At 38.6% G+C, this 25,439-nt stretch overlaps 1 protein-coding gene across 1 annotated transcript; it reads right to left on the bottom strand.

Moving 5' to 3' along the window:
• Window positions 1–12,477: 12,477 nt before the first annotated feature.
• Window positions 12,478–21,850, bottom strand: LOC126416204 (protein dpy-30 homolog). The gene is made up of 4 exons (XM_050083795.1): window positions 21,593–21,850; window positions 21,327–21,400; window positions 17,275–17,444; window positions 12,478–12,952 (listed from the first exon to the last, which is right to left on the bottom strand). The coding sequence occupies exons 1-4, from the start codon at window positions 21,606–21,608 to the stop codon at window positions 12,859–12,861; spliced, it is 354 nt and encodes a 117-aa protein (XP_049939752.1). The 5' UTR covers window positions 21,609–21,850; the 3' UTR covers window positions 12,478–12,858.
• Between the last annotated feature and the right edge of the window lie 3,589 nt (window positions 21,851–25,439).

Raw genomic sequence — 25,439 nt, 5'->3', positions numbered from 1 at the left:
GAAACTAACCATTCCTAAAGGAAAAATTACAAATATGGCTGAATACAGGGCTAACAAGTGCAGCACTGTACTTTAATATTCTGCTACACACTCCATCATAGTCAGTGATTTAATTCTTGACTCAATGTCCCTCTTGTCTGTATCACATAGGAGTATTTCAGACACCAGTCTTGGAAAGGCATTTGTCAAGAAAGTTATATGATTTCTTGTAGAAACTAAATTTTTATTTAATTCACCAGCAATGTTCAGAAAATGATTGTTAAATACTGTATATATATCTGATTTATCAGCAAAAGAAATATTTTTACTGCGAACTGACTTTATATTGTCGACCTTGTGCTGCTGGCCAGATACTTCCTTCACAACTGACCATATGGTTTTAATTTTATCCTGTGAATTAGCTATTCTATTTGCATACCTCATACTCTTTGCCTTCCTAATAACATTTTTAAGCACCTTACAGTACTGTTTGCAATGGTCCACTGTACCTTGACTATAACTACTTCAAACATTTTGATATAATTCCCACTTTGTTCTACAAGATATCCTCATCCCACTAGTCAGCCACCAGGGCTGCCTATTACTGCTAGTACCCCATTTAGGATGTTCTAATGGAAAGAAACTCTCAAAGAGCATGAGAAATGTGTTAAGGAAAGCATTGTACTTATCATCTATGTTATCGGCACTATCTTCAGCCAAACACTTCGCCCGTCACCCATGTCAGGTGCGATCTGAAGATCACCGAAGTGCTTCATCTGCAGTAGTTTATTATCCTGCTGATTATTAATACTTGTGAAATAATGGAATGATAGCACACTATTGGGAGTTGCTTTAAATATGAAATGAAAGTAAATATGCTGTATAGTTTTAATAACCGAAAATTATCACTTTGGCAAGCAACTTCCGAATGCAGCAGCCAATTGCGGAGAAGAACCACAATTTAGGCAGTCTTTCTCGTGAAACCCGTTCCAAGCAAACCGTACATCATTGGTATTTCACACCACAATATGTCATCTAGCCACTGCTTCCTTCTCAGAAATATTACAATTGGCAAAATAATTGAGGAACATGGTTTTATAGTCACTGCCAGTGAAGCATCGTGAGCAGCTAATGAGAGTAATATTGTATGCTTCATTTATGTTCTTGTCATAAATGGGTACTTCACCCAGCATCAGTAAAAGGCATGTAGTGTGTGTCAGTGCTTCACTTTTAATTGGACAGGAGTTGATGCTGCTGCTACGTGCCGTGTTTTTTAAGTAAGGTCCGTTTTGTTGTAGACACTAGTAGTTCACGCACATGTCACAACGAGTGCGTGAATTGTGTACCGGCATGCCTCGGGAACAACTGTGCTCAGTTTTAGCTCTGTAGCTAACCTGTACAGTTCTGTTCTGTGCTTTCAAAATGTTTAAGACTATCAACTCGCCTGCCATGTGTGGGGTTCGCTCAGTGATACGGTTTTTTTCAGCAAGGAACCTGTCTGCTGCAGAAATTCGACAAATTTGTGAAGTGTACGGTGATACTGTTGTGAATGAAAGCAAAGTGCGTAAGTGGGTTTGAGAGCTCAAAGATGGCTGTGACAACGTCCATGATGAGGACCGCTCCAGTCGCCTTCTTTGATTATAGATGATTTGGTGGCTTCAGTTGAAGCGAGGATTCGTGAGAACAGGTGCTTCACAACAACAGGTCTCACAAACGAATTTCCTGACGTGTCGAGATCAGTGTTTCACAACAGTGTTTCTGAACACCTAAAGTTTAGGAAACTATGCTCTCCTTGGGTCCCGAAACTCCTAACAGAGGACCACAAAAACCAAAGATTTGAGTGTGCGATGAAGTTCTTGACTTGTTATCACAAAGAAGGTGACAGCTTCTCGAGTCAGATCGTAACTGGAGACGAAACATGGGTTTCGCATATCACGCCCGAATCGAAGCAACAGAGCATGGAATGGAGAGACACTCGCCTGTAAAGGTGAGGCCCAAACAGACTGTGTCCCAGCGCAAAATCATGGCGTCGGTGTTTTGGGATAGGCATGGTGTATTGTTGGTTGACTTCATGCAACTAGGTACCACTAACAGTGCAGAAGCATACTGCCAAACCCTGATAAAGCAATGCAGAGCGATTCAAAATAAAAGATGCAGCATGCTGACAAAGGGAATTGTCCTCTATGACAATGCAAGACCTCACACTGCAGGTCAGACCCGCGATTTATTGGACAGTTTTGGCTAGGAAGTTTTAGACCACCCACCTTACAGTCTTAATCTTGCGCCGAGCGATTACCATCTGTTTCTCCACCTCAAACAACACCTCAGTGGCAACCATTACAATGACAACAACGACAACGTGAAAATGGCAGTGAACTCTTTGTTATCAGAGCAGGCAACGTGTTTTTTTGAAGAGTGTATTTTAAAATTGGTTGAGAGGTACGATACAGGTTTGAACCAACTTGCTAACTATGTCGAAAAATAGAGTGAATTATGTACTTTCTGAAAATAAATTTACTTTCCTGAAATAAGCTTTCGTTGTGTACTTATGTTCAAACGGACCTTATTTAAAAAACACGCCTCGTACGTCTCCTCTGATTCTCGAGAGTGACATGACAGTGCTACCACCAAGGTAAGGCTACCAGTTTGGTTTGTCAAATAATACAACAGTGTTGTTATTTACCTTCATGTCTCTCAAACTAAGACTCCAAAATGGCCATATGAATGACATTAACTCCTAGGAACAAGTTCATGTAACAGGATGTCAATTATTCTACAGATACGTCACTGATATTAGTCTGCAGATCACCTAGAAGATTTTATTTTGACTTGGGTGTAACTGCACAGATATTACAAAGGTGTATACACACTTACATTATTTCCATTCATAGGATACTGTGATGAGGAAAGAAGCTGATTCAAGATACATTAATTTCACATTCTGAAGTCCATCATGAGCTACAATACTATGGATTTTTGGCAAGGACACTGCAGAACTCAACAGCCAGAACAAGGAGTGATTTCAAATAAAAAACATTTTGTAAATTTGTGAAGCTGACAGAAGAGGCACCTTTCCTCTTTGGGTACAAAAAGAGAACAAGTAGCAACTGTATCCCAGAGGGGTGGCAACAGACAGCGTCTGATTCATAGCGAGTGGCTGATTTTAGGCTGGACATCCTACTGCCTATGTGGAAAGTAAACGGGAAACTACCACATTACATTCCCAAGCAGTACATGGTATGTGTCTCCATGTAAAAGATTCTGGAGTTAAAACTTCCCATCATTTGGATCTCCGGGAGGGGAAAACATTGAGAGGCGACATATTTGAAAGAAAGAAAGGGACAGTGAAGGAAGGAAAGATAAGGATTGGAACATGGAATGTGAGGACACTACTGCAAGCAGGAAAACTAGAGAATGCAAAACAGGAGATGAAAAGGAACAGATTAGATGCCCTTGGTTTGTGTGAAATGAGATGGGGAGAGATTGGCAAGATAGAAAGTGGAGATCATAAGCTGTTTTACTCAGGGAAAATCAAGAGTGGTGAAAACGGAGTAGGAGTATTGATAGGACAAAAGCTGAAAAATAAGGTAATGAAGGTACAATATATTGATGGAAGACTGATGATGATACAACTGAAGGGTAGTTCAAAAGATTTGGTGTTAATACAGGTATGTATGTTAACCAGCAAAGATAGAGATGAGGAAGTGGAAGAATATTATGAGAAAATACAAGAACTCACCGAGAAAGAAAATAGAAATGCCTGCATTATCATCATGGGGGACTGGAATGCAGTGGTGGGTGAAGGAAGAGATGAAGATACAGTAGGAAAACTTGGATTAGGAATAAGAAATGAGACACACGAACGACTAATTAGTTTCCGTAACGAAAATTCATTAGCAGTGGATAACATATTATTTGAACATCACAAAAGGAGACGTTACACATGGATAACAAATTTGAATAGAGAAAGATATCAGCTGGACTACATCATGATACAGAAAAGGTCTAGGAACTGTTTGAAGAATGGCAAAGCTTATCCAGGAGTGGATATAAATTCAGACCACAACCTAGTAGTGGGAGAAATACAAGTGAAGTTGAAAAAAGTCTGGAGAGGTAAAGTAAAAGAAAGACTAAACACAGAAAGACTCAAAGATGTAGGAAAGGCATCAGATTTGGAAAACAGATTTATGGAAAAATGGGAAAGAGGCAGTGTTGAGTAATCCACTAAATTACAGGCCCATATCGTTAACATCGATGTGCAGCAGGATTTTAGAACATATATTGTGTTCGAATATTATGAATTACCTCTAAGAAAACTGTCTATTGACACACAGTCAACATGGGTTTAGAAAACATCGTTCTTGTGAAACACAACTATCTTTTTATTCACATGAAGTGCTGAGTGATATTGACAAGGGATTTCAGATCGATTCCATATTTCTGGAATTTCGGAAGGCTTTTTACACTATACCACATGAGTGACTCGTAGTGAAATTGCGTGCTTATGGAATACGGTCTCAGTTATGTGACTGGATTTATGATTTCCTGTCAGAGAGGTCACAGTTCATAGTAATTAACAGAAAGACATCGAGTAAAACAGAAGTGATTTCTGGCGTTCCCCAAGGTAGTGTTACAGGCCCTTTGCTGTTCCTTATCTATATAAACGATTTGGGAGACAATCTGAGCAGCTGTCTTCGCTTGTTTGCAGATGATGCTGTCAATTATCGACTAATAAAGTCATCAGAAGATCAAAACAAACTGCAAAACGATTTAGAAGAAATATCGGAATGGAGTGAAAAGTGGCAGTTGACCTTAAATAACGAAAAGTGTGAGGTCATCTGCATGAGTGCTAAAAGGAACTCAAACTTTGGTTACACAATAAATCAGTCTAATCTAAAAGCTGTAAATTCAACTAAATACCTAGGGAATACAATTACGAACAACTTAAATTGGAAGGAACACATAGAAAATGTTGTGGGGAAGGCTAACTAAAGACTGCATTTTATGGGCAGGACACTTTGAAAATGTGACAGGTCTACTAAGGAGACTGCCTACACTATGCTTGTCCGTCCTCTTTTAGAATACTGCTGTGTGGTGTGGGATCCTTACCAGATAGGACTGACGGAGTACATCAAAAAAGTTCAAAGAAAGGGAGCACGTTTTGTATTATCGCAAAATATGGGAGAGAGTGTCACAGAAATGATACAGGATTTGGGATGGTCATCATTAAAAGAAAGGTGTTTTCGTTGTGACAGAACTTCTCACGAAATTCCAATCACCAACTTTCTCCTCCGAACGCGAAAATATTTTGTTGACACCGACTTACATAGGGAGGAACGAGCACCAAGATAAAATAAGGGAAATCAGAGCATGTACGGAAAGATATAGGTGTTCATTCTTTCCGCACGCTATAAGCGATTGGAATAATAGAGAACTGTGAAGCTTATTCGATGAATGCTCTGCCAGGCACTTAAATGTGATTTGCAGGTTATCCATGTAGATGTAGATGATGAAAGTGTTAATGACAAATGGATAAAAATGAGGGAAGGACTCATGGACTCGGCCAAAGAAGTACTAGGAATTAGAGTACCCCAAAGTACCAGAGAGGAATGGATAACAGAAAACTTGTTGAAAAAGGTGGAGGAGTGGAGAAAGTGGAAAAATGTAGAAAATGAAGAAGGCAAAAAGAGTTACAGGAAACTGAATAATGGATTAAGAAGAGAAACTGAAGAAGAAAGGGAAAAATGGATGAAACAGAAATGCAATGAAATAGATAAAATGGAGAAAGAGGGAGAGTATGAAATTATGTATAGAGTGGCTAGTGAGATAGTTTTTGAACATTAAAAAAAGAGGAATAACATGGAAATAGAAAGAACGGATGGTACTCTAGCAGAAGAACCACAGGAGGATTTGAACAGATGGCAAGAATACATATAAGGGGGATGAAATAAAAAGCGAAATTAAGATTGAAGAGGAGCAATATAAACCAGAAGATGGAAAGGGATTCACCATCTCGGAAGCAGAAGTAGAAAAGGCGCTGAAGAATAGGAAGGCATGTGGAACTGATGATTTGGCAGCAGAACTGTTGAAGAGTCTGGGAAACAAGGCAAGAAAAGAAAAAGTCTACGTCTGTAACAAGATATACGACACAGGAGAATGGCCTGAGGACTTCCTTGCAACAGTTATGATACCAATAGAGAAAACGAGAACCACAAAAAAATGTGAAGAGCATAGGACTATCAGTCTAATTTCTCATGCAGCTTAAGTCCTGCAGAGAGTGTTGAATAGAAGGCTATATGACAAGCTGGATAGAGGGACTGCAGAGGAGCAGTTCGGTTTAGAAGAGGAAAATGAACAAGAGATGCTATTGGCCTGTTAAGAACTATAGGGGAAAGGTATATGAAAAAAGGTAGAGAAATCTTTGCTGTTTTTATAGATTTAGAAAAGGCTTTTGACAGAGTTCGGCAGAACAAGCTGATGGATATTTTGAAGAGGAAAGGAGTAGATTAGAAAGAGAGAGAACTGATACAAAATTTATATTCACACCAGAAAGTAAGGATAAGGATTGGAAATGAAATGTCAGAAGGAAGCAGCACTGGACGACAGTTGGACAAGGTTGTTGCCTTGCCCCACTGTTGTTTAATGCATACCTTGAAGAGATTATTGTGAAAGGCTTAGATGGGAAAAGAGGAATATATATTGGTGGACAGAGAACACAATGTATACGGTTTGCTGATGACATGGTATTATTAGTGGCAGAAAGTGAGCGGACAGTGAACAACATGCTGAAAGATCTGAATGAAGTTTGTGTGGAATATGGGATGCAAATAAACACAACAAAAATAAAGAGTATGGTTATCAGTACAAGAAGCATACTGCCCAATATTAAAATAGGACAATCTACTATTAGCCAAGTAAGTGCATTTAAATATCTTGGAAGCACAATAACTGAAGACTTGATAAGTCACCAGGAGGTGAAAACTCGAATTGCCATAGCCAAGGAGGCACTCAACAGAAAGAGGAGACTCTTCATGTGGCAAATTAGATAAAGTTCTAAGGAAAAGGCTTGGCAAATGTTTTGTCTGGTGTGTCGTACTATATGGGGCAGAAACATGGACATTGAGATGAGAGGATGAAAAAAGGTTAGAAGCATCTGAGATGTGGATGAGAACGGAGAAAATAAGCTGGTTGGAAAGAGTGGGTAATGAAAGAGTATTGGAAAGGGTTGGTGAGAGAAGATGTCTGCTGAAGGTTTTAAGAAAAAGGAAAAAGAACTGGTTGGGACATTCATTGAGAAGAGAATGCTTGCTAGCAGATGCTTTGGAAGGATTCGTTTGTGGAAGAAGACTGATAGGAAGGAGGATATACAAGATGAGGATAGATGACAAAGGGAAGAGGAAATGATGCAGAACTGAAGAGGATGGCAGAAAACCAGACAGCTTGGAGAACTACCATGTGAAAACCTGCCTTTTGGCAGAACACCGATGATGACAGTTGTGGGGCCACTGATAGCCGCAGCAGAGCCTCTTGCCTAATGCCATGTGCCTGGCTTGGTTGTGAAATGTCCATAAACTAAGCATGCGACAGTCAACATGTTAAGTCAGTGTATTTTCCATTAAGTGTGTTCCAAGAGAAAGTTTGGAATTAGTAATACCTACAGCAGAAACACATTAAATAACATACGATTTGATTACCATTGTCCTTCATTATTCTCAGTCCCATTGATGGACTTACACTACTATCTTTGTCCAAACTGTGTGTTATTCTATACATTTACTAGTCAGAGAGGGATAACCATGTAATATGGAATTCAAACCATAAGTCCATTTACTCATTTGATCACTGTGCTACACACCATTTCTACATGAATGAGAACTTCCATGGCTGTGTAACCAATTGAGTTATAAATTAACAGAGAGGAACTTATGTCAGAAATTACTTGTGTGTCTTGTATTATCATTCTTTTGCATCTTATTTACACTCACCAATGGCGTAAATAAAATTAACAGAACACTTATTTCAAGAAAAGATGTTGCTTTCCCAGTTATTTATCTACTACTGCTTGTTATTATGATGCAAGTATATTAACTACAAATATAAGTAAATACTTAAAGAACTGATCTATTTACGCTGTGCACTTGCCAGGATAAAAACAGATTTTCAGTCCTTGAAACTAAGAATCAGCCAATTTGGAGGCATGTCTAACAATACAAATTTTCAGTTTTATTTTGAATTTTTTGGACTCCTAATTTCTTAAACAGTTCACTCCATAATATAAAAAATTTAATGCTTCATCCAAGATAAGGAATCAATGCTAACTGGATCTTTGTGGTGTGTGTGTGTGTGTGTGTGTGTGTGTGTGTGTGTGTGTGTGTGTGTGTGTGTGTGTGTGAGAGAGAGAGAGAGAGAGAGAGAGAGAGAGAGAGAGAAAATCTGAAATGGTATTGTGACAAATACTATATGGAGTGAAAATCCTGAGATTTCTGATAAGATCACACTATGACAATCATTACATAAAATCATTGCTTAATCTATGTTTCTCAGTAAGAATCAACATTCAGTGTGGTAGGCCTCTCTGAACTTTAACATATACAGGGTGGTCCATTGAAAGTGACCGGGCCAAATATATCACGAAATAAGCATCAAACGAAAAACTACGAAGAACGAAACTCGTCTAGCTTGAAGGGAGCAAAATCAGATGGCAATATGGTTGACCCGCTAGATGGTGCTGCCATAGGTCAAACGGATATCAACTGCGTTTTTTTAAGTAGGAACCCCCATTTTTTATTACATATTCGTGTAGTATGTAAAGAAATATGAATGTTTTAGTTGGACCAGTTTTTTCGCTTTGTGATAGATGGCGCTGTAATAGTCACAAACGTATAAGTACGTGGTACCACGCAACATTCCGCCACTGCGGACTGTATTTGCTTCGTGATACATTACCCGTGTTAAAATGGACCATTTACCAATTGTGGAAAAGGTCGATATCTTCTTGATGTATGGCTATTGTGATCAAAATGCCCAATGGGCGTGTGCTATGTATGCTGCTCGGTACCCTGGACGACATCATCCAAGTGTCTGGACTGTTCGCCGGATAGTTACGTTATTTAAAGAAACAGGAAGTGTTCAGCCACATGTAAAATGTCAACCACGACCTGCAACAAATTATGATGCCCAAGTAGGTGTTTTAGCTGCTGCCACGGCTAATCTGCACATCAGTAGCAGACAAATTGCTCGAGAATCGGGAATCTCAAAAACGTCGGTGTTGAGAATGCTACATCACCATCGATTGCACCCGTACCATATTTCTATGCACCAGGAACTGTATGGCGATGACTTTGAAGGTCGTGTACAGTTCTGCCACTGGGCACAAGAGAAATTACAGGACGATGACAGATTGTTTGCACGCGTTCTATTTAGCAACGAAGCGTCATTCATTCACCAACAGCAGTAACGTAAACCGGCATAATATGCACTATTGGGCAATGGAAAATCCATGATGGTTGCGACAAGTGGAACATCAGCGAGTTTGGCGGGTTAATGTATGGTACGGCTTTATGGGAGGAAGGATAATTGGCCCCCATTTTATCGATGGCAATCTAAATGGTGCAATGTATGCTGATTTCCTACGTAACATTCTACCGATGTTGCTACAAGATGTTTCACTCCATGACAGAATGCGATGTACTTCCAACATGATGGATGTCCGGCACAAAGCTCGCGTGCTGTTGAGGCGGTATTGAATAGCATATTTCATGACAGGTGGATTGGTCATCGAAGCACCATACCATGGCCCGCACGTTCATCGGATCTGACATCCCCGGATTTCTTTCTGCGGGGAAAGTTGAAGGATATTTGTTATCATGATCCACCGACAACGCCTGACAACATGCGTCAGCGCATTGTCAATGCATCTGCGAACATTACGGAAGGGAAACTACTTGCTGTTTAGAGGAATGTCGTGACACGTATTGCCAAATGCACTGAGGTTAACGGACATAATTTTGAACATTTATTACATTAATGTGGTATTTACAGGTAATGACACAGTAACAGCATGGGTTCTCAGAAATGATAAGTTCACAAAGGTACATGTCTCACATTGGAACAACCAAAATAAAATGTTCAAACGTACCTACGTTCTGTATTTTCATTTAAAAAATCTACCTGTTACCAACTGTTCGTCTAAAATTGTGACCCATATGTTTGTGACTATTACAGCGCCATGTATCACAATGCGAAAAAAGTGGTCCAACTAAAGCATCTGTATTTCTTTACGTACTACACGAATATGTAATAAAAAATAGGGGTTCCTATTTTACAAAATGCAGTTGATATCCGTTTGACCTATGGCAGCGCAATCTAGCGGGCCAACCATAGCACCATCTGGTTTCCCCTTTCAAATTAGACAAGTTTCGTTCTTTGTAGTGTTTTCGTTTGATGCTTATTTCGTTTGATATTTGGCCCGGTCACTATCAATGGACCACCCTGGAACAAGAAATGGTTCATGTTCACAAACTTTTACAAGAACACATGTACCGTTCCTTCTCCTCCTTTGTTAAAATATTTATTAATGCATGTTATATCATGCAGCCCATCCCCATATTTCAGGCAGTAACTACCACCACATCTTCCATGCATCCAGTTACACCTGATGCTGCTCTGGTTGGATAAATTCTGCATTGCTAAAACAATCTTTAGTGTTCGGCAACAATCTTTACACAAACTATTAAGTGTAATTTCAAGTTTAGACATAGAGAGCATTTCACTTCACAGCACAAAGTTACCAGCGTTTGCCAGGAGTTTGGAGTACACTGTAGTGATGCCATTCAAATACTCATCATTTAGTGCGATACATACTGCTTGAAGCTCTGCCTTGGAGTTGTCACTCAGTTTAGCACCATCAACTGATGACATCTGTTTACAAATTATAGCTCATAGGTAACCTGGAAAGGATGCAACATAACTAAGCACCATCTTTTGGGGGGTAACAATGTTTTGTAAATGCTGGCAGTACACAACCATCTCCATGTGATAAATTTGGTCTCTAGGCTTCTGAACAAACAGTAAGCTCCCTCCCTTCAGCAGTGTTTAAAGCGAACAAGGAGATACTTGGTGTGGAACCTAGAATAGCCTAGTGCTATTTACTTCTCAGGCTTGCAGTCTGTCAAGTTCACACATGAAGTGGATTTAGTCAGGTATTGTGCTGGATCGTGCATAGATATCAGACGCTTCCCAGCACAGTAAGGATATTTGAGAGCAGTGCCTTTTGAGAATAGGATCATCCAGCCAACCAACAAATGAAATTTCAATGTGGGTTCATATTTAAAGATGATAATGCATGAACACACTGCACCCACCTTCCTCCAACTGGCAGAAATTAACTGAATGGAATTGCATACAGTCCTGCTGACATGAACCGGAGTGAAAATGGTTGGGACCTGACATGACAGTAAACCACCTCAAACACTGTAAGACCTCAGAAGTGCTACAGATTTTAGCAGCAGTGTGTCCAGAACCTTTTGCACAACATACCAAGGTGCCATATGTGTTACAATTTATGGAGTGAAGCAATATGGTATTGAATGTTACCCAGCAGCACAGTTTGATTGAACAAGTGTGTATTTTTAACAGTGTGTCAATTTTTGCTAACTGCTCTCTCTCTCTCTCTCTCTTTCTTTCTTTCTTTCATTTCTCATCCTTCCATAACCTTAGTTCAAATACATTCAGAATCATGGAGGTGCTGCACAACCCTTTTCTGGACAGCTTATTACATCTAATTTAGCACAACTGCTGCACAATGCACAAATTAAGTACCAGTTTCTTAAACAATTTTCTAGTTTCAAATCTTTTCATTATCGATACTCATTCAAATATGGTAGATCTTACTCATCTGTGTCGCCCATGAACTGCTGCAGATTCTGTCATTACGCATATATGTAAGAGTACATCAATAATAACATATGGTGAATGTGATTAATTTGTATCCCTTTCTGCATTATTCATGTTGTGTCTCAAGGATTTTGTTTGACACTTCCAAAAGATGAGTTCAATTCCAACAGTAAGAAATTAAGGAACGTTTTTAAAGATTTGTAAGTATCCTTCTAACCTTATACGATTTGGTTTATTAAATAAATTAAAAATCAACGTGTATTTACAACCTGGCCAAGCAAAACATGTGCCTGTTAGAAAAGCAGATGTGTGTTGTGGTATGGAAGAGGTTACACAAGTCAAATATGCTGCATAAATGGAAAATAGAGTAACGTACTTAACAAGATGAAATAATGTATTAAAATTACAGAACAAATTATTAAATTACTGGAGGGGGAAAAACCAGAGCATTCTGTTCTGGTTGAAACAGTGTTATTGAGACTCCAGACAAACTGTTTGGCCAAGCTTAATGTCAGGCATCTGCTGTTGGCTTCAATTTATATTTTGTTGACAGTTTTTTATTTATAAATGGAACAGCCTTGAAATATCAGAGTTATAACAAAATTAGTTTTTAAAATGTATTAATATAGTGTCATTACACATTAAAAATCCAGTCTACAACATACACGTAATATAATACATATTTCATTAGGTACAGCATAGAAGACAATAATACACACAATCTTTGTGAAATACAGTCAATATGAAAGTGTGCCAACCCAAATCACCATGAACAAAGTAGCTAATGCTCAGTTCATAAATATGGTAGTCACTTTTCACAAAGATAAGTGACAAATGATTTCTAGCCCACCTATGTATCTCATAATGAAAGTGGAAGAGGTTACATTGAATATAATGCCGACGAATATGATAAAAATATGAAACCACAGATCTTCACATTCCACAACTCAAATGTGCGTATGTCTATTATGCCTCTGCACTTCATCACTGGCTTGAGTTCTGCGGTGCTCCACTTTGGTCAAAATGGCTTTTGTTTTTCAGCAGGTAGGCTGCCAGAAAGCTTATTGGATCAGGAGGCCTGCAAAAGAAATACATGCTGAAGTAAATACGATGCTCTGAAAGAACGAGAGGGTTCATAAACAAATACAGGAAAGTTACATTTAACACTAAGCAGTTGAAGGGGTAGGGTCATTAGACCAACTACATAATGGTATCACGTTCGGGTTCATGCAGAAGCGATTTACCACTGCATTCCTGCCATAACTTACAAATGGGTATCAAAATAATAGAAGCACCTGAGGGAACATGAAAAACACCATATTGAATGCCAAATGACAAATCAAGACATATGGCTAAGGTTTGCCATGGAATGGGTGACTGCAACTGAAGGCTGTTTACAGAGGCTTTCTAAAATTTGTAATTCTGGACACACTTTATGTCTGCATATCCTATGATGCACCAAATCAATGAGCCCAATAACCTATACCACAAGGTATCTGCAAGAGCAGGGATTCTCTGCCTGTCACTGCATACCACTTGACATTTTCAGAAATTTTGGTTTATCACTACAGCTTTGTCTTCCAAATATTAAGAGTAGACAGTACAAAAAAGTTGCCGTTCAGTACTTTCAGCCAAAAAGAGTCAACTTTCTTTTGTAAGATGATATTTTATTACCTGTTTAGAAAGCTGTGTGCCTCATCCTTGTACACCTGTATTCAAAATGTGAACCTTGTCAATGATATTTACTAAACAGATCGATCTTAATAACCACTGCCATTGTTACTGTCAATGAGAAACATGAAAACCTTGGTCCTCAGTTCAAATATTTGTTTAAAAATCTCACTGTGAGAGCCATTTTATCAGCATGAAGAAGCAAACATCTTGACAACAGCAAGAGTTGAGAGTAATTGCCTTGATGAAATTTATAACCTCTACAGCATCTGTCAAACCAATGTCAAGAATTTTGGGCATACCCTTAAAAAACAAATGTTTCTCAGCACATTACACAGAGAGTACTTTGACAATTATGTGCAACTTTCTTCACTATAGCTGCCCGTCACGAAGTGACCATACACTGCCTGGCCGTGTCTATACAAATACCAACACATTTAGGCCAAGGAATGCCTACTTTTTTAAAAAATAAAGGTTAATCATATCAAAAATAATTTCAGCTGTAGCATATAACTCAAGCAATTTGTAAAATGAAAACTCTTCTCTTATGCCACAGGGAAGTGTGTTGGACCCCCTGCCATTCATGTTGTGTATTATTGATCTTATGGACAATATTAATAGTAACCTCAGACTTTTTGCACATGATGCAGATATCTACAATGAAGTAATGTCTGAAAGAGGCTGCATAAATATTCAGTACGATCTTGACAAGGTTTCAAAATGGTGTAAAGATTGGCAACTGGCTTTAAATATCTCAAAATGTAAGATTATGCACTTCAGAAAATGAAAAACAAGTACAACCCTATGACCATAGTATCAGTGAGTCACAGTCGGAATCTGTCAGTTCACACAAATACCTAGGTGTAAAAGTTAATACAATTACAGCCCTCCGCCGCAAAAATTAAGTCTTTTGACCTGGTTTCGACACTTCTATGAGTGCCTTCATCAGAAATACATTCAGACTGTTGCTACCTGTGGCTTGAACATGTATGAGCAGCCCACAGTGGCTCTCCATCCATGTATTCTTTTTTAAAAATTTTGTGACTAAAGCTTTATCGCTTGATATTTGTTTTATACGTGACCTGCCAATTTGAACGTAATTTATGATGAAGGCACTCACAAGTGTCGAAACCACACCAAAAGACTAAATTTTTGCAACCGAGGGTTGTAATTGCTTTAACTGTAATTTGTAAATGGTTGCTGACAACACAGCCATGTTTAGAACCTAAATGTAACACTTGGTAGAGATATGAAATGGAATGATGACACAGGAGCAGTCATGGATAGAGCAGGCGATAGACTTTGTTTTACTGGTAGAGGACTCTGGAAACATGATCAGTCTACAAAGAAGCTTGCTGACAAATCAATCGTGTGACCCATCATAGACTACTGCTTAAGTGTGTGGGAGCCATACCAAATACAACATAGATGGGTATCGAACGTATACAGAGAAGGGCAGCATAAATGTTCACAAGTTAGTTTGATCCATCGGAGATTGTTACAGAGATGTTGAAGAAACTGAACTGGCAAACAGTCCTTAGAAAGCTTACTTAACATGGTCTCAAAAACAGGCTTTAAATGATGACTCTAGGAATAAACTATATAACCACACACATACTGCTTCTGTTGGGACTGTGACAACACGATTAAATTAATTGCAGTGCACATGGAGGCCTTTAAACAATCATTCTTCTCACACTCCATATGTGAATGGACTGGGAGAAACCCTAATAACAGGTACAGTGAGGAGTGTACCCTCTGCCATGCACATCACAGTGCTTAGTAAAGTATGGATGCTGATATGTTCAGCATACAAAAATCAGTAACAGTGCCATATCTGTGGCATCAGGACTCTACTCCACTGAAGAGTGAAATACGTGCTTGAGACCAAACTACTAGGTCATCAGTCCCTTTATCCTACGATAGACATGTCTACATGACTGTAGATCGGAGGTAGCCTACCGTGCAAAATCCAGAGGAAGGAAACCCCCCAAGGTCTGTGAAGGAGAGATAAATGACAAAAAGAAGCAAGGAAGACAGAGAGAGAAAGGCAGGCACGGGGGCCCAGGCTTGCAGTTGTGATAACATACTTTAAGGCTCGTTGATAATTCTCGTTTTTACCACATTGTTGGATAATTGAAGTTTTTGTATTTCTTTGGTTAATTTTTCCACCAAAACTGCTTGGACCATGCCTCTACCTGTGGGTGGCAGGAGAGAGTCAGACTGGGACTCATTGCAATGATGACACATTGCAGACGGGCACAACAGAAAGACACTTATACATTAGCTTTCAGCCGAAGCCTTTGGCAGCAAAGGAAATTGTGTCGCATCGCACCTGGTCACCAATCAGCAGATCAATATTTTTGAGCGTTTCTGGCCTACTTTGGAGAAAAGAGTGTGCAACTGTTATCCAACTCCATTGCTGTTACCTAAACTTGACACTGTTTTGCAGTAACAATGCTGTAAGATCCCCTTTAAAAACCATAAAGGACCTGTACTTACATATTACAAGATGGCAGGAAGCTGTTTTGAATGCCAGCGGGTTTACCACATTGGATTAGACATGGTCTTTGTTATGTACTTTGTGTTTCCATATTTTTGTCCAACTCCAGTGTTTAGTCTGATAACATTACTCTGGTACTAAATACAGTTTGCATCGTTCTAGTAGGAGAATCAGTTCCTTGGAGGACTCTTCATAATTCCTCATTCGTTATTATTTTCAACTATCCTCAAATAATGCATTCTAGTTTCATCAGCTGAATGTATTACACATATAAAGATGACTCAATATCTGTTTTATGATAGATGAATCCTTTGGACTAAACCCAAGTATGTTAGTGGAATTTTGCTTTTAAGTATTTTTAGTGCAAGTCTGATTAAAAAATGGATGGCTATGTTTGAAACTAGTCACCAGTACAAATTACATGCAATTGTGACAAATTTAAGTAAAGAACAATCTAATTTAAGTTGCTGGTCCTTCCCCAACAAAATGTTGGAACTACATTAAATCTGTTGTTCTTGGGCGCTCTCCCAAAAATAAACTTACAACTACCTTGTAGCCTAATATGCACTCTTAGCCCTGAAGTAGAGGCCAATTATGCAAGACAGTGAGATGTGAAATTTCAAATATTATGTTGCAAGTCCCAGAAGAGAACCTCTAATAAGAAAACAATGAAGTCCTTAGAGATGGAGCTCAAGCTCCACTTGGGGAAGAATGGGAGAAGGAAACTACTATCCCCTTCTCAAAGGAACCATTCTGGCATTTGTCTTAATTTAGTGACACCACTGCAAATCTACTAATCATACCCCAAAAGTGAATCCAGTGTCTTTACTACTGTTACCTCGCTTGGCATGGATGCAAAATAGGTATGAATATGGCCTGGCCAAATAAGCATGCTAGAATCAACAGAGATAATGAAATTTGTCAATGGCCCAAATAAAGAGGAAACTCAACAGCAGAAAGGACTACGTGCAATCCTGACCAAGGCTTGAGCACTATCCCAGTGGAACTATGAAGTGACATTTTAGTCAATGCTAACAGATACAGGATGTAGCTAATACACAGCTTATCTTTTACAGATAGTTGTCTTGCTAATTTCTTTAATCAAATTATCTATAACTGTGTGGTAGTAATCTTCTGGATAATGTCATCGAAGAGCTCTTAATACAGGTAACTAAGTGCAGTGCAGTACATCTCTTACCACGAATTACAGAAGCTAGAACACTTGCCTTTCTTTTGCTAATGTCGACAGTGCTTGAAGCAATATTGGCACAACAGTCTGGTCCAAGTACTGTCTTGTTGGTAGTGACTGCAGGTCTACCCTGGACTTCTTGGTAGGTGCCTCTCCTGCTGGTGCTGGTGGAGCAGGTGGTGGTTCACTTTCACGAACTGCTGTAGCCTGAAAATTTTATTCCTTGCTGGTGATCCAAATAAACTAATTTTATCACTATGTAAAGGGAATTACAGAATAGTGTTTGGCTAACACGTTCCAAAATGGTCAGTCCAGTGAGATGAAACTGTATTACAAATCAAATGCAATAAGACAGGAGAGAACATTGAAACAGTCAACACCTGCATGCCACTGACAAACGTACACCTAAAGCATACCATTTTACTACAGAATTTGATGTGTTTGATATTTAATGACAAAATGCACTCAGACTTGTTCAGTAATTTCATACTGCTGATGTAATTGCCCTTTTCAATAAGAGAGATGGTTATGTTTCATGGATAATGCTTTTCAGGCAGCAGTATCAAACTGTTTGGAAATTGTGTGTGTGTGTGTGTGTGTGTGTGTGTGTGTGCGCGCGCGCGCCAACATACCAACGCTTTCATCATTTGGTAAGTTACATCATCTTTGTTTCTAGATATATTTTTCCCACGTGCAATGTTTTCCTCTCTCTCTCTCTCTCTCTCTCTCTCTCTCTCTCTCTCTCTCTCTCATATATATATATCACACAAATCAGTTGGTTTTACTCAGAAATTCCTCAATGGAGTAGAAGGAGTTAGTCACCAATAAATCCTTTAGGCTTCTCTTAAACTGAATTTCATTGGTTGTTAAGCTTTTTATGGCTGCTGGCAGCTTATTGAAAATGTGTGTTCCTGAATAATGGACACCTTTTTGTACAAGACTAAGTGACTTTAAATCCTTGTGAAGATTATTCTTATTTCTAGTATTGATTCCATGAATTGAGCTGTTGGTTTGAAAAAGTGATATTTCTAATGACAAATTTCATTAAGGAATAAATATATTGGGAAGCAGTAGTTAGTATCCCTAGTTTCTTAAACAGGCTTCTAGAGGATGTTCTTGAGTTCGCGCCACATATAACTCTTACTGCACATTTCTGTGCACGGAAAACTTTAGCTTGACTTGATGAAAAAAATAGTCCCATATTACATGATGGAATGAAATTAAGCATAGTATGCCAGCTTTTTCATTTTTATATCCCCTATGCCTGACAAAACTCGCATTGCAAACAGAGATTTGTTAAGATGCTTCAGTAGTTCTATGGTGTGCTCCTCCCAGTTGAATTTATTATCAAGCTGTAATCCCAAGAATTTAACACTGTCCACTTCTTCTATCTTCTTGTCATCATATGTTGAACATATACTCGTGGGACACCCCTAAGACTACACTTCATTTGCCATTTATTGCTATGTTTGTATCATTGGCAAACAAAAGGAACTTGGCATCTGGAAATGTTACTGATGAAAGGTCACTGATATACACAAGAAAAAGTAAGGGCCCAAAATGGAACCTTGTGGGACACCACATGTAATTGTTCCCAGTTGGATGATGCCTGATAGCTTGATACATGTCTCTTTCCTAATAACATCCTTTGTTTCCTGACAGATGTAAGATTTGAACCACTTTGCTGCATTTCCTGTTACATTATAATATTCTAATTTACTTAAAAGGATATTGTGATTTCCACAATCAAATGCCTTTGACAGATCACAAAATATACCAGTTGCCTGCAATTTTTTGTCTAATGAATTACGCACATTTTCACTGTAAGTGTAGATAGCCTTCTCAATATCAGAACCTTCTAGAAACCCAAACTGTGACTTTGACAGTAAGTTATTTGAGATAACATGGTTATAAAGATGACTGCACATTACTTTTTCTAAAATGTTTGAGAATGCAGGCAATAGTGAAATTGGACGGACATTTGATGCTATTTCTTTATCTCCCTTCTTGAACAGTGGCTTAACTTCAGCTTATTTCAACCATTCAGGAAGTATTCCACTGATAAACAACTGGTTACACAGATAGCTTAATATATTACTTAGCTCAGAATCACATTCTTTAATTAACTTTGTTGATATTTCATCATACCCACTAGATGTTTTTGATTTTAAAGATTTTATGATTGGCATTATTTCTGTTGGGGTAGTGAGGGTCAAATTCATATTATAGAAGTTACTTTAAATGTCTGGTCTTAGGTATTCCATAGCAGCATCTACCGAACCTGACAACCCCATATTTTCTGTAACAGTTATAACATGTTTGTTAAAACGTTCTGCAACACTATACACATCTGTCACCAATGTATCATTTACTCTTAATGCTATTTGTTCCTCTTCATGTCTGGTTATACCGGTCTCCTCCTTCACTATATCCCAAATTGTCTTTATTTTGTTATCTGATATGACTATCTTTTCCTTGTAATATATTTGCTTTGACATCCGTATTACAGTCTTAAATATTTTGCAGTATTTATTGTAATGTGCTATAGAATCAACATCGGAACTATTTCAGGTTGACAGATACAGTTTTCTTTTTGTTTTACAAGATATCCCTATTCCTTGAGTAATCCATGGCTTCTTTGTAGACTTTGCTCTAACCTTGGTAAGTTTTGGGGGAAAACGGTGTTCGAATACGGTAAGCACTTTATTAGCAAAAGTGTTATATTTTTCATTCATGCAATGAGCACTCTTAACATCAGTCCAGTGAATGTCTCTGAGGAGTGTCCTAAAATAATTTTTGGCTTATTGATTACCCTCTTGAGCTCAGATTTAACAGATTTTATATCCTGTTCAGTATTAACAGTATTATAGTCATTGTGCACATCATGGCAGAAAACTTAGTAACCAGAGATTTAGCAATGGTTTCAAATTTGACAGTCTTAATTAGTTACTCCAAGCATTCCTGCTATATGTTAAGGTTGGTAATCTTGAAACAAATATAAGGAGTAATAATTGTCAATGATTAAAGCTGGCACAGTGTTGACCGACAGCAAAGTTGTCTTCTGTGCAGACATCAGAAATAAGAACGTTATTAACCAAATGACTGTCTAGCACAATCTACTGCACCATGTGTACGTTTTACTCTATTCAGGTAATAATATTTTGTAGATCATGTATCTACAACAGTCTGTAGTGCGGACGAAGACTGGTACTAAAACAATTGCTGGAATTTCACAACGAACATCTGAGCACAGCATTTGGCGTGATTACTTTGGTGAAAAATCACAGCAAAACATTTCTTAACACTGGTAAAATGACAGTATCAACTAAACTACTTGGCTCTCAATAGGAATATTACGGTAGAAATTATAAAGTTAACTTTTTTAAATGATTTGCTGACACGTTTGACTATAATCTACAATTTATTTATTCACAACTGAAAATCCGGCCTTGAAGAGGCATTCTGATGTGCTAAGGAAGTGCATCAGCAATTTCCGACTACGTCTAAGATACATTTAAAAAAATATGTTGTTGCTTCTCTGTACCAGTTGAGTATGAGCCATGGGACTAAACTGCAACTATGAGGTAACAAATTGTGCACTCCAAGGCGACATGTTAAAATTCAGTACGACTGTGTAGCCGTAATAAAATGAAGTAATTAAATTTGATTAGGCTACATATAGAAACGACGGAGAATCAAAATGTGTGTGATACTGTTAGCGATCACAACACCTTATCGTCTCTCTCTCTCTCTCTCTCTCTCTCTCTCTCTCTCTCTCTCTCTCTCTCTGTGTGTGTGTGTGTGTGTGTGTGTGTGTGTGTGTGTCAGATGAAATTGCTAACTGAAGCTGGCTTTCACCGACAGCCGCTTTCACTCTGAAACCCAGCTTCAAACCAACGCGGAAATAAATAGGACGGCATGTTGACAGTAAAGAGATTTTAATTTATTTGTCTCAGACTTTCTAATTTGTCGTCTAAGGGCAAATTTCGCAACGCAAGTGACTTTTACGCACTTCCCACAAGCTCCCAAAGCATTACTTCTCACGCATAGCTAAATAATAACAAGCACAAAAAAAAACAAGTTATTTACCTGTGCAGTTTCTGGCACACCATTACTGCCCGAGGACTGCGGTTCGACGTTTTCTTCCGTTGCCGGTTGTTCCGCTACAACACCCATAAAAACATTGCCGGGTCAACGCCATAAACACAAAATCAAACAAAAATGGAGAAACTAAAGCGTACATTTCACCACCACGAATAGTACTAGCTTACCTACGCTTAGTGTACAAAAAAGAAACGGAAGAAATGAAGTTATACACTTTATTTGTATCTACGCTAACGACACATGCGACTTACCTCCCGATGACGACATTTTTAAGTTTGTATTTGATTATGTAGTAGTGCCAACATTAACCTTACGAATTCTTTCTAGTTCGCGCTGTCTGTGATACTACACTGAAGTTTCAGCACATCGGCAGCAAGTATATCTCGTATAATACGACGAAGTTCCACTATCAATGTATAACTTAAGGACAAAGCTCCTATAATATCTTTCTAATCACTCAGTTTTTCACAACCGAAATCGGTTGACAGCAGAGCAGTTTTTAATTCAAAGAAGTTTGGTAGTAACTGCATCAAGGTAAACAACAAATCTGCAGCCTCGTTCACAGCTGCAGTTATTACCGGCGCCATAAAGTCGCGCCAGATACTATTCCCACAAGACTCACCTCAGATTTCTGTTGAGTCAGTGTTCATTATCATATTAACAAAATTTTCCACTTCAGCTGAACAACTTTGTATAAATTATATCAATAATAGAAATAGTTGTTGTACTATTTGCTTCTCATTGGATCACTTTAGGAAAAAAATATTACGCACATCTATCATGTAGAAATACATAAGTGTACTACAAGGGTAATTACACTGCAGTTATGTCTCAGTATTATTCTGATTGTTACACTGAGTAAGTCTCAAAATGCTTACGGACATCATTGTACACTATGTTAATCACCCCACTTCACTGACCGGGTACTTTATGCTGACATAATTTTCAAAATCTTTGACAAGGCGATGTATTCTAGAATAGTATCTTACCTTAGCAACAATAGCATCGTAAGCAAATCCCAGTTTGGGTTTCGGAAGAGTTGCTCTACTGAGAATGCCATTTACATATTCACTCAACAAATTGTACCAAAATAAAATAGTACCGGTTGGCATTTTCTGCGACTTATCTATGGCATTTGACTGTGTCAATCACAATATTGTCCTTGATAAATTAAAGTTTTTTGGGACCAATGGTATGGCCAACCAGTGGAAAAGTCATATCTAACAAAAAGAATGAAGAAAGTTGTATTTAGTAATTCAACCAATATAGTCCAGGGTCATTATTCTGACTGGCGAGAAATCACGTATGATGTTCCCCAAGGCTTAATCTTAGCTCCATCATTGTTCCTCGTTTATGTAAACGCTCTCCCATCTAATACACAACGAAGCAGATTAATTTCTATTTGCAGATGACATTAGTATTATAATCAATCAAAGTATATGTAGAGAAACGAAAGAAATGGCAAACAATGTTCTTCAGAGTATCACTGGTTGGCTTTCTGCCAAGGGTTTCACCTTCAATTTTAAAAAGACACAACATATTCAGTTCTGCACATCTAAGGGAACTACAGCAATGATAAATGTAACACATGCCGAGGAAATAATACACAGGTTGGAATCTTCAGAATTCTTAGGTATCCATATTAATCATAATTTAAACTGGAAAAAACACAGTTTGAAGCTCCTCAAACAACATAGATCAGCCACTTGCACTTAGAATCATTGCAGATCTTGGGCAGAGACAAATCAGTAAATTAACATGTTTCACATACTTTCATTCAACAATGTCATATGGAATAATGTTCTGGGGTTACTCATCTTTAAGAAAGAAAATCTTCATCACTGAAAAATGTGCTGTAAGAATAATATGTGGTGCTCACCTATGACCATCTTGTAGCCACCTGTTTAAGGAGTTAGACATTCTGACTACTGATCCACAGTATTTTGTTCCCTCATGCAGTTGGTTGTAAATAATCCACCACAGTTCAAAAGGAACAATGATGTACATAATTACCATACAAGAAGGAAAAATGACATCCATTATTCCATTTTAAAGTTGTCTTTAGTACTAAAAAGAGTGAACAATGCTACAACAAAATTTTTTGATCACTTACATATTGATACAAAATGTCTCATAGACAGCAAATTAAAATCTGAAAACAAACTGAGAAAGTTTGTCCATGACAAGCCCTTCTATTCTGTAGAAGAATTTATATGGTAATGTGTAAATGGTGGTGGGTAGCAATTTCTAACTCACATCAGTATATTAAAAAAAAAGGCCTTATAAATGTTCAATGTATAGGTATGTTTACAAATTAATTTATGATGCAAATGTACAATGACTGATTCTACATCATTACAGTTCATTGTGGAAAATGATCCATGGAACACGAAACTAACTAACTCACTAACTTTCTTCATTTGGAACTTTTCATTTAGCAGCTTGGTATGCATTTAAAACAGAAGGGATATACGAGGTGCATTCAAGTTCTAAGGCCTCCGATTTTTTTTCTAATTAACTACTCACCCGAAATCGATGAAACTGGCGTTACTTCTCGACGTAATCTCCCTGCAGACGTACACATTTTTCACAACGCTGACGCCATGATTCCATGGCAGCGGCGAAGGCTTCTTTAGGAGTCTGTTTTGACCACTGGAAAACCGCTGAGGCAATAGCAGCACGGCTGGTGAATGTGCGGCCACGGAGAGTGTCTTTCATTGTTGGAAAAAGCCGAAAGTCACTAGGAGCCAGGTCAGGTGAGTATGGAGCATGATGAATCACTTCAAAGTTGTTATCACGAAGAAACTGTTGCGTAACGTTAGTTCGATGTGCGGGTGCGTTGTCTTGGTGAAACAGCACACGTGCAGCCCTTCCTGGACGTTTTTGTTGCAGTGCAGGAAGGAATTTGTTCTTCAAAACATTTTCGTAGGATGCACCTGTTACCGTAGTGCCCTTTGGAACGCAATGGGTAAGGATTACGCCCTCGCTGTCCCAGAACATGGACACCATCATTTTTTCAGCACTGGCGGTTACCCGAAATTTTTTTGGTGGCGGTGAATCTGTGTGCTTCCATTGAGCTGACTGGCGCTTTGTTTCTGGATTGAAAAATGGCATCCACGTCTCATCCGTTGTCACAACCGACGAAAAGAAAGTCCCATTCATGCTGTCGTTGCGCGTCAACATTGCTTGGCAACATGCCACACGGGCAGCCATGTGGTCATCCGTCAGCATTCGTGGCACCCACCTAAATGACACTTTTCGCATTTTCAGGTCGTCATGCAGGATTGTGTGCACAGAAATGCCAACTCTGGAGGCGATCTGTTCAACAGTCATTCGGCGATCCCCCAAAACAATTCTCTCCACTTTCTCGATCATGTCGTCAGACCGGCTTGGGCGACCCCGAGGTTGTTTCGGTTTGTTGTCACATGATGTTCTGCCTTCATTAAACTGTCGCACCCACGAACGCACTTTCGACACATCCATAACTCCATCACCACATGTCTCCTTCAACTGTCGATGAATTTCAATTGGTTTCACACCACGTAAATTCAGAAAACGAATGATTGCACGCTGCTCAAGTAAGGAAAACGTCGCCATTTTAAGTATTTAAAACAGTTCTCATTTTAGCCACTGGCGGTAAAATTCCATCTGCTGTACGGTGCTGCCATCTCTGGGACGTATTGACAATGAACGCGGCCTCATTTTAAAACAATGCGCATGTTTCTATCTCTTTCCAGTCCGGAGAAAAAAAATCGGAGGCCTTAGAACTTGAATGCACCTCGTAGTGCACTATACTTTCTTAAACCGAAAGATACAATTTAAGAAAAAAAAACAGGGGATATACTTTATTAAATCAAAAAATATATTAATTTTCAAAGAAAACTTCGTCGTTGAGTGTATACTGTACATAATTATACAGTCATATCACTCACTATGAAACATGTCCCTAATTTTTAACTGTCACAATGATGATAAGCAACAGCGGTGTGCTTTATCATGCAACTGATTTACAAGCATTACATCGGTACGCATGTGTCTGGTTGTTGCATAATGTACTCCAGGAAGACCTCAGCAGCTTCAGCACCAGCAGTCTGAGAA

The sequence above is a fragment of the Schistocerca serialis genome, chromosome 8, assembly GCF_023864345.2.
Source record: "Schistocerca serialis cubense isolate TAMUIC-IGC-003099 chromosome 8, iqSchSeri2.2, whole genome shotgun sequence".
Lineage (NCBI taxonomy): Eukaryota > Metazoa > Arthropoda > Insecta > Orthoptera > Acrididae > Schistocerca > Schistocerca serialis.
Note: the sequence above shows the minus strand (reverse complement) of the source record. Positions and strands in the feature narration are given on the sequence as shown.

Bases quoted from the DNA above. Each gene is read 5' to 3' on its own strand.
- LOC126416204 (XM_050083795.1), bottom strand. The intron at 17,445-21,326 runs GTAAATAACTTG...TAAAATTTTCAG, and splicing joins GTGTGCCAGAAACTGCACAG to GCTACAGCAGTTCGTGAAAG. The intron at 12,953-17,274 runs GCAAGTGTTCTA...TTTCTTTTGCAG, and splicing joins TCGACATTAGCAAAAGAAAG to GCCTCCTGATCCAATAAGCT.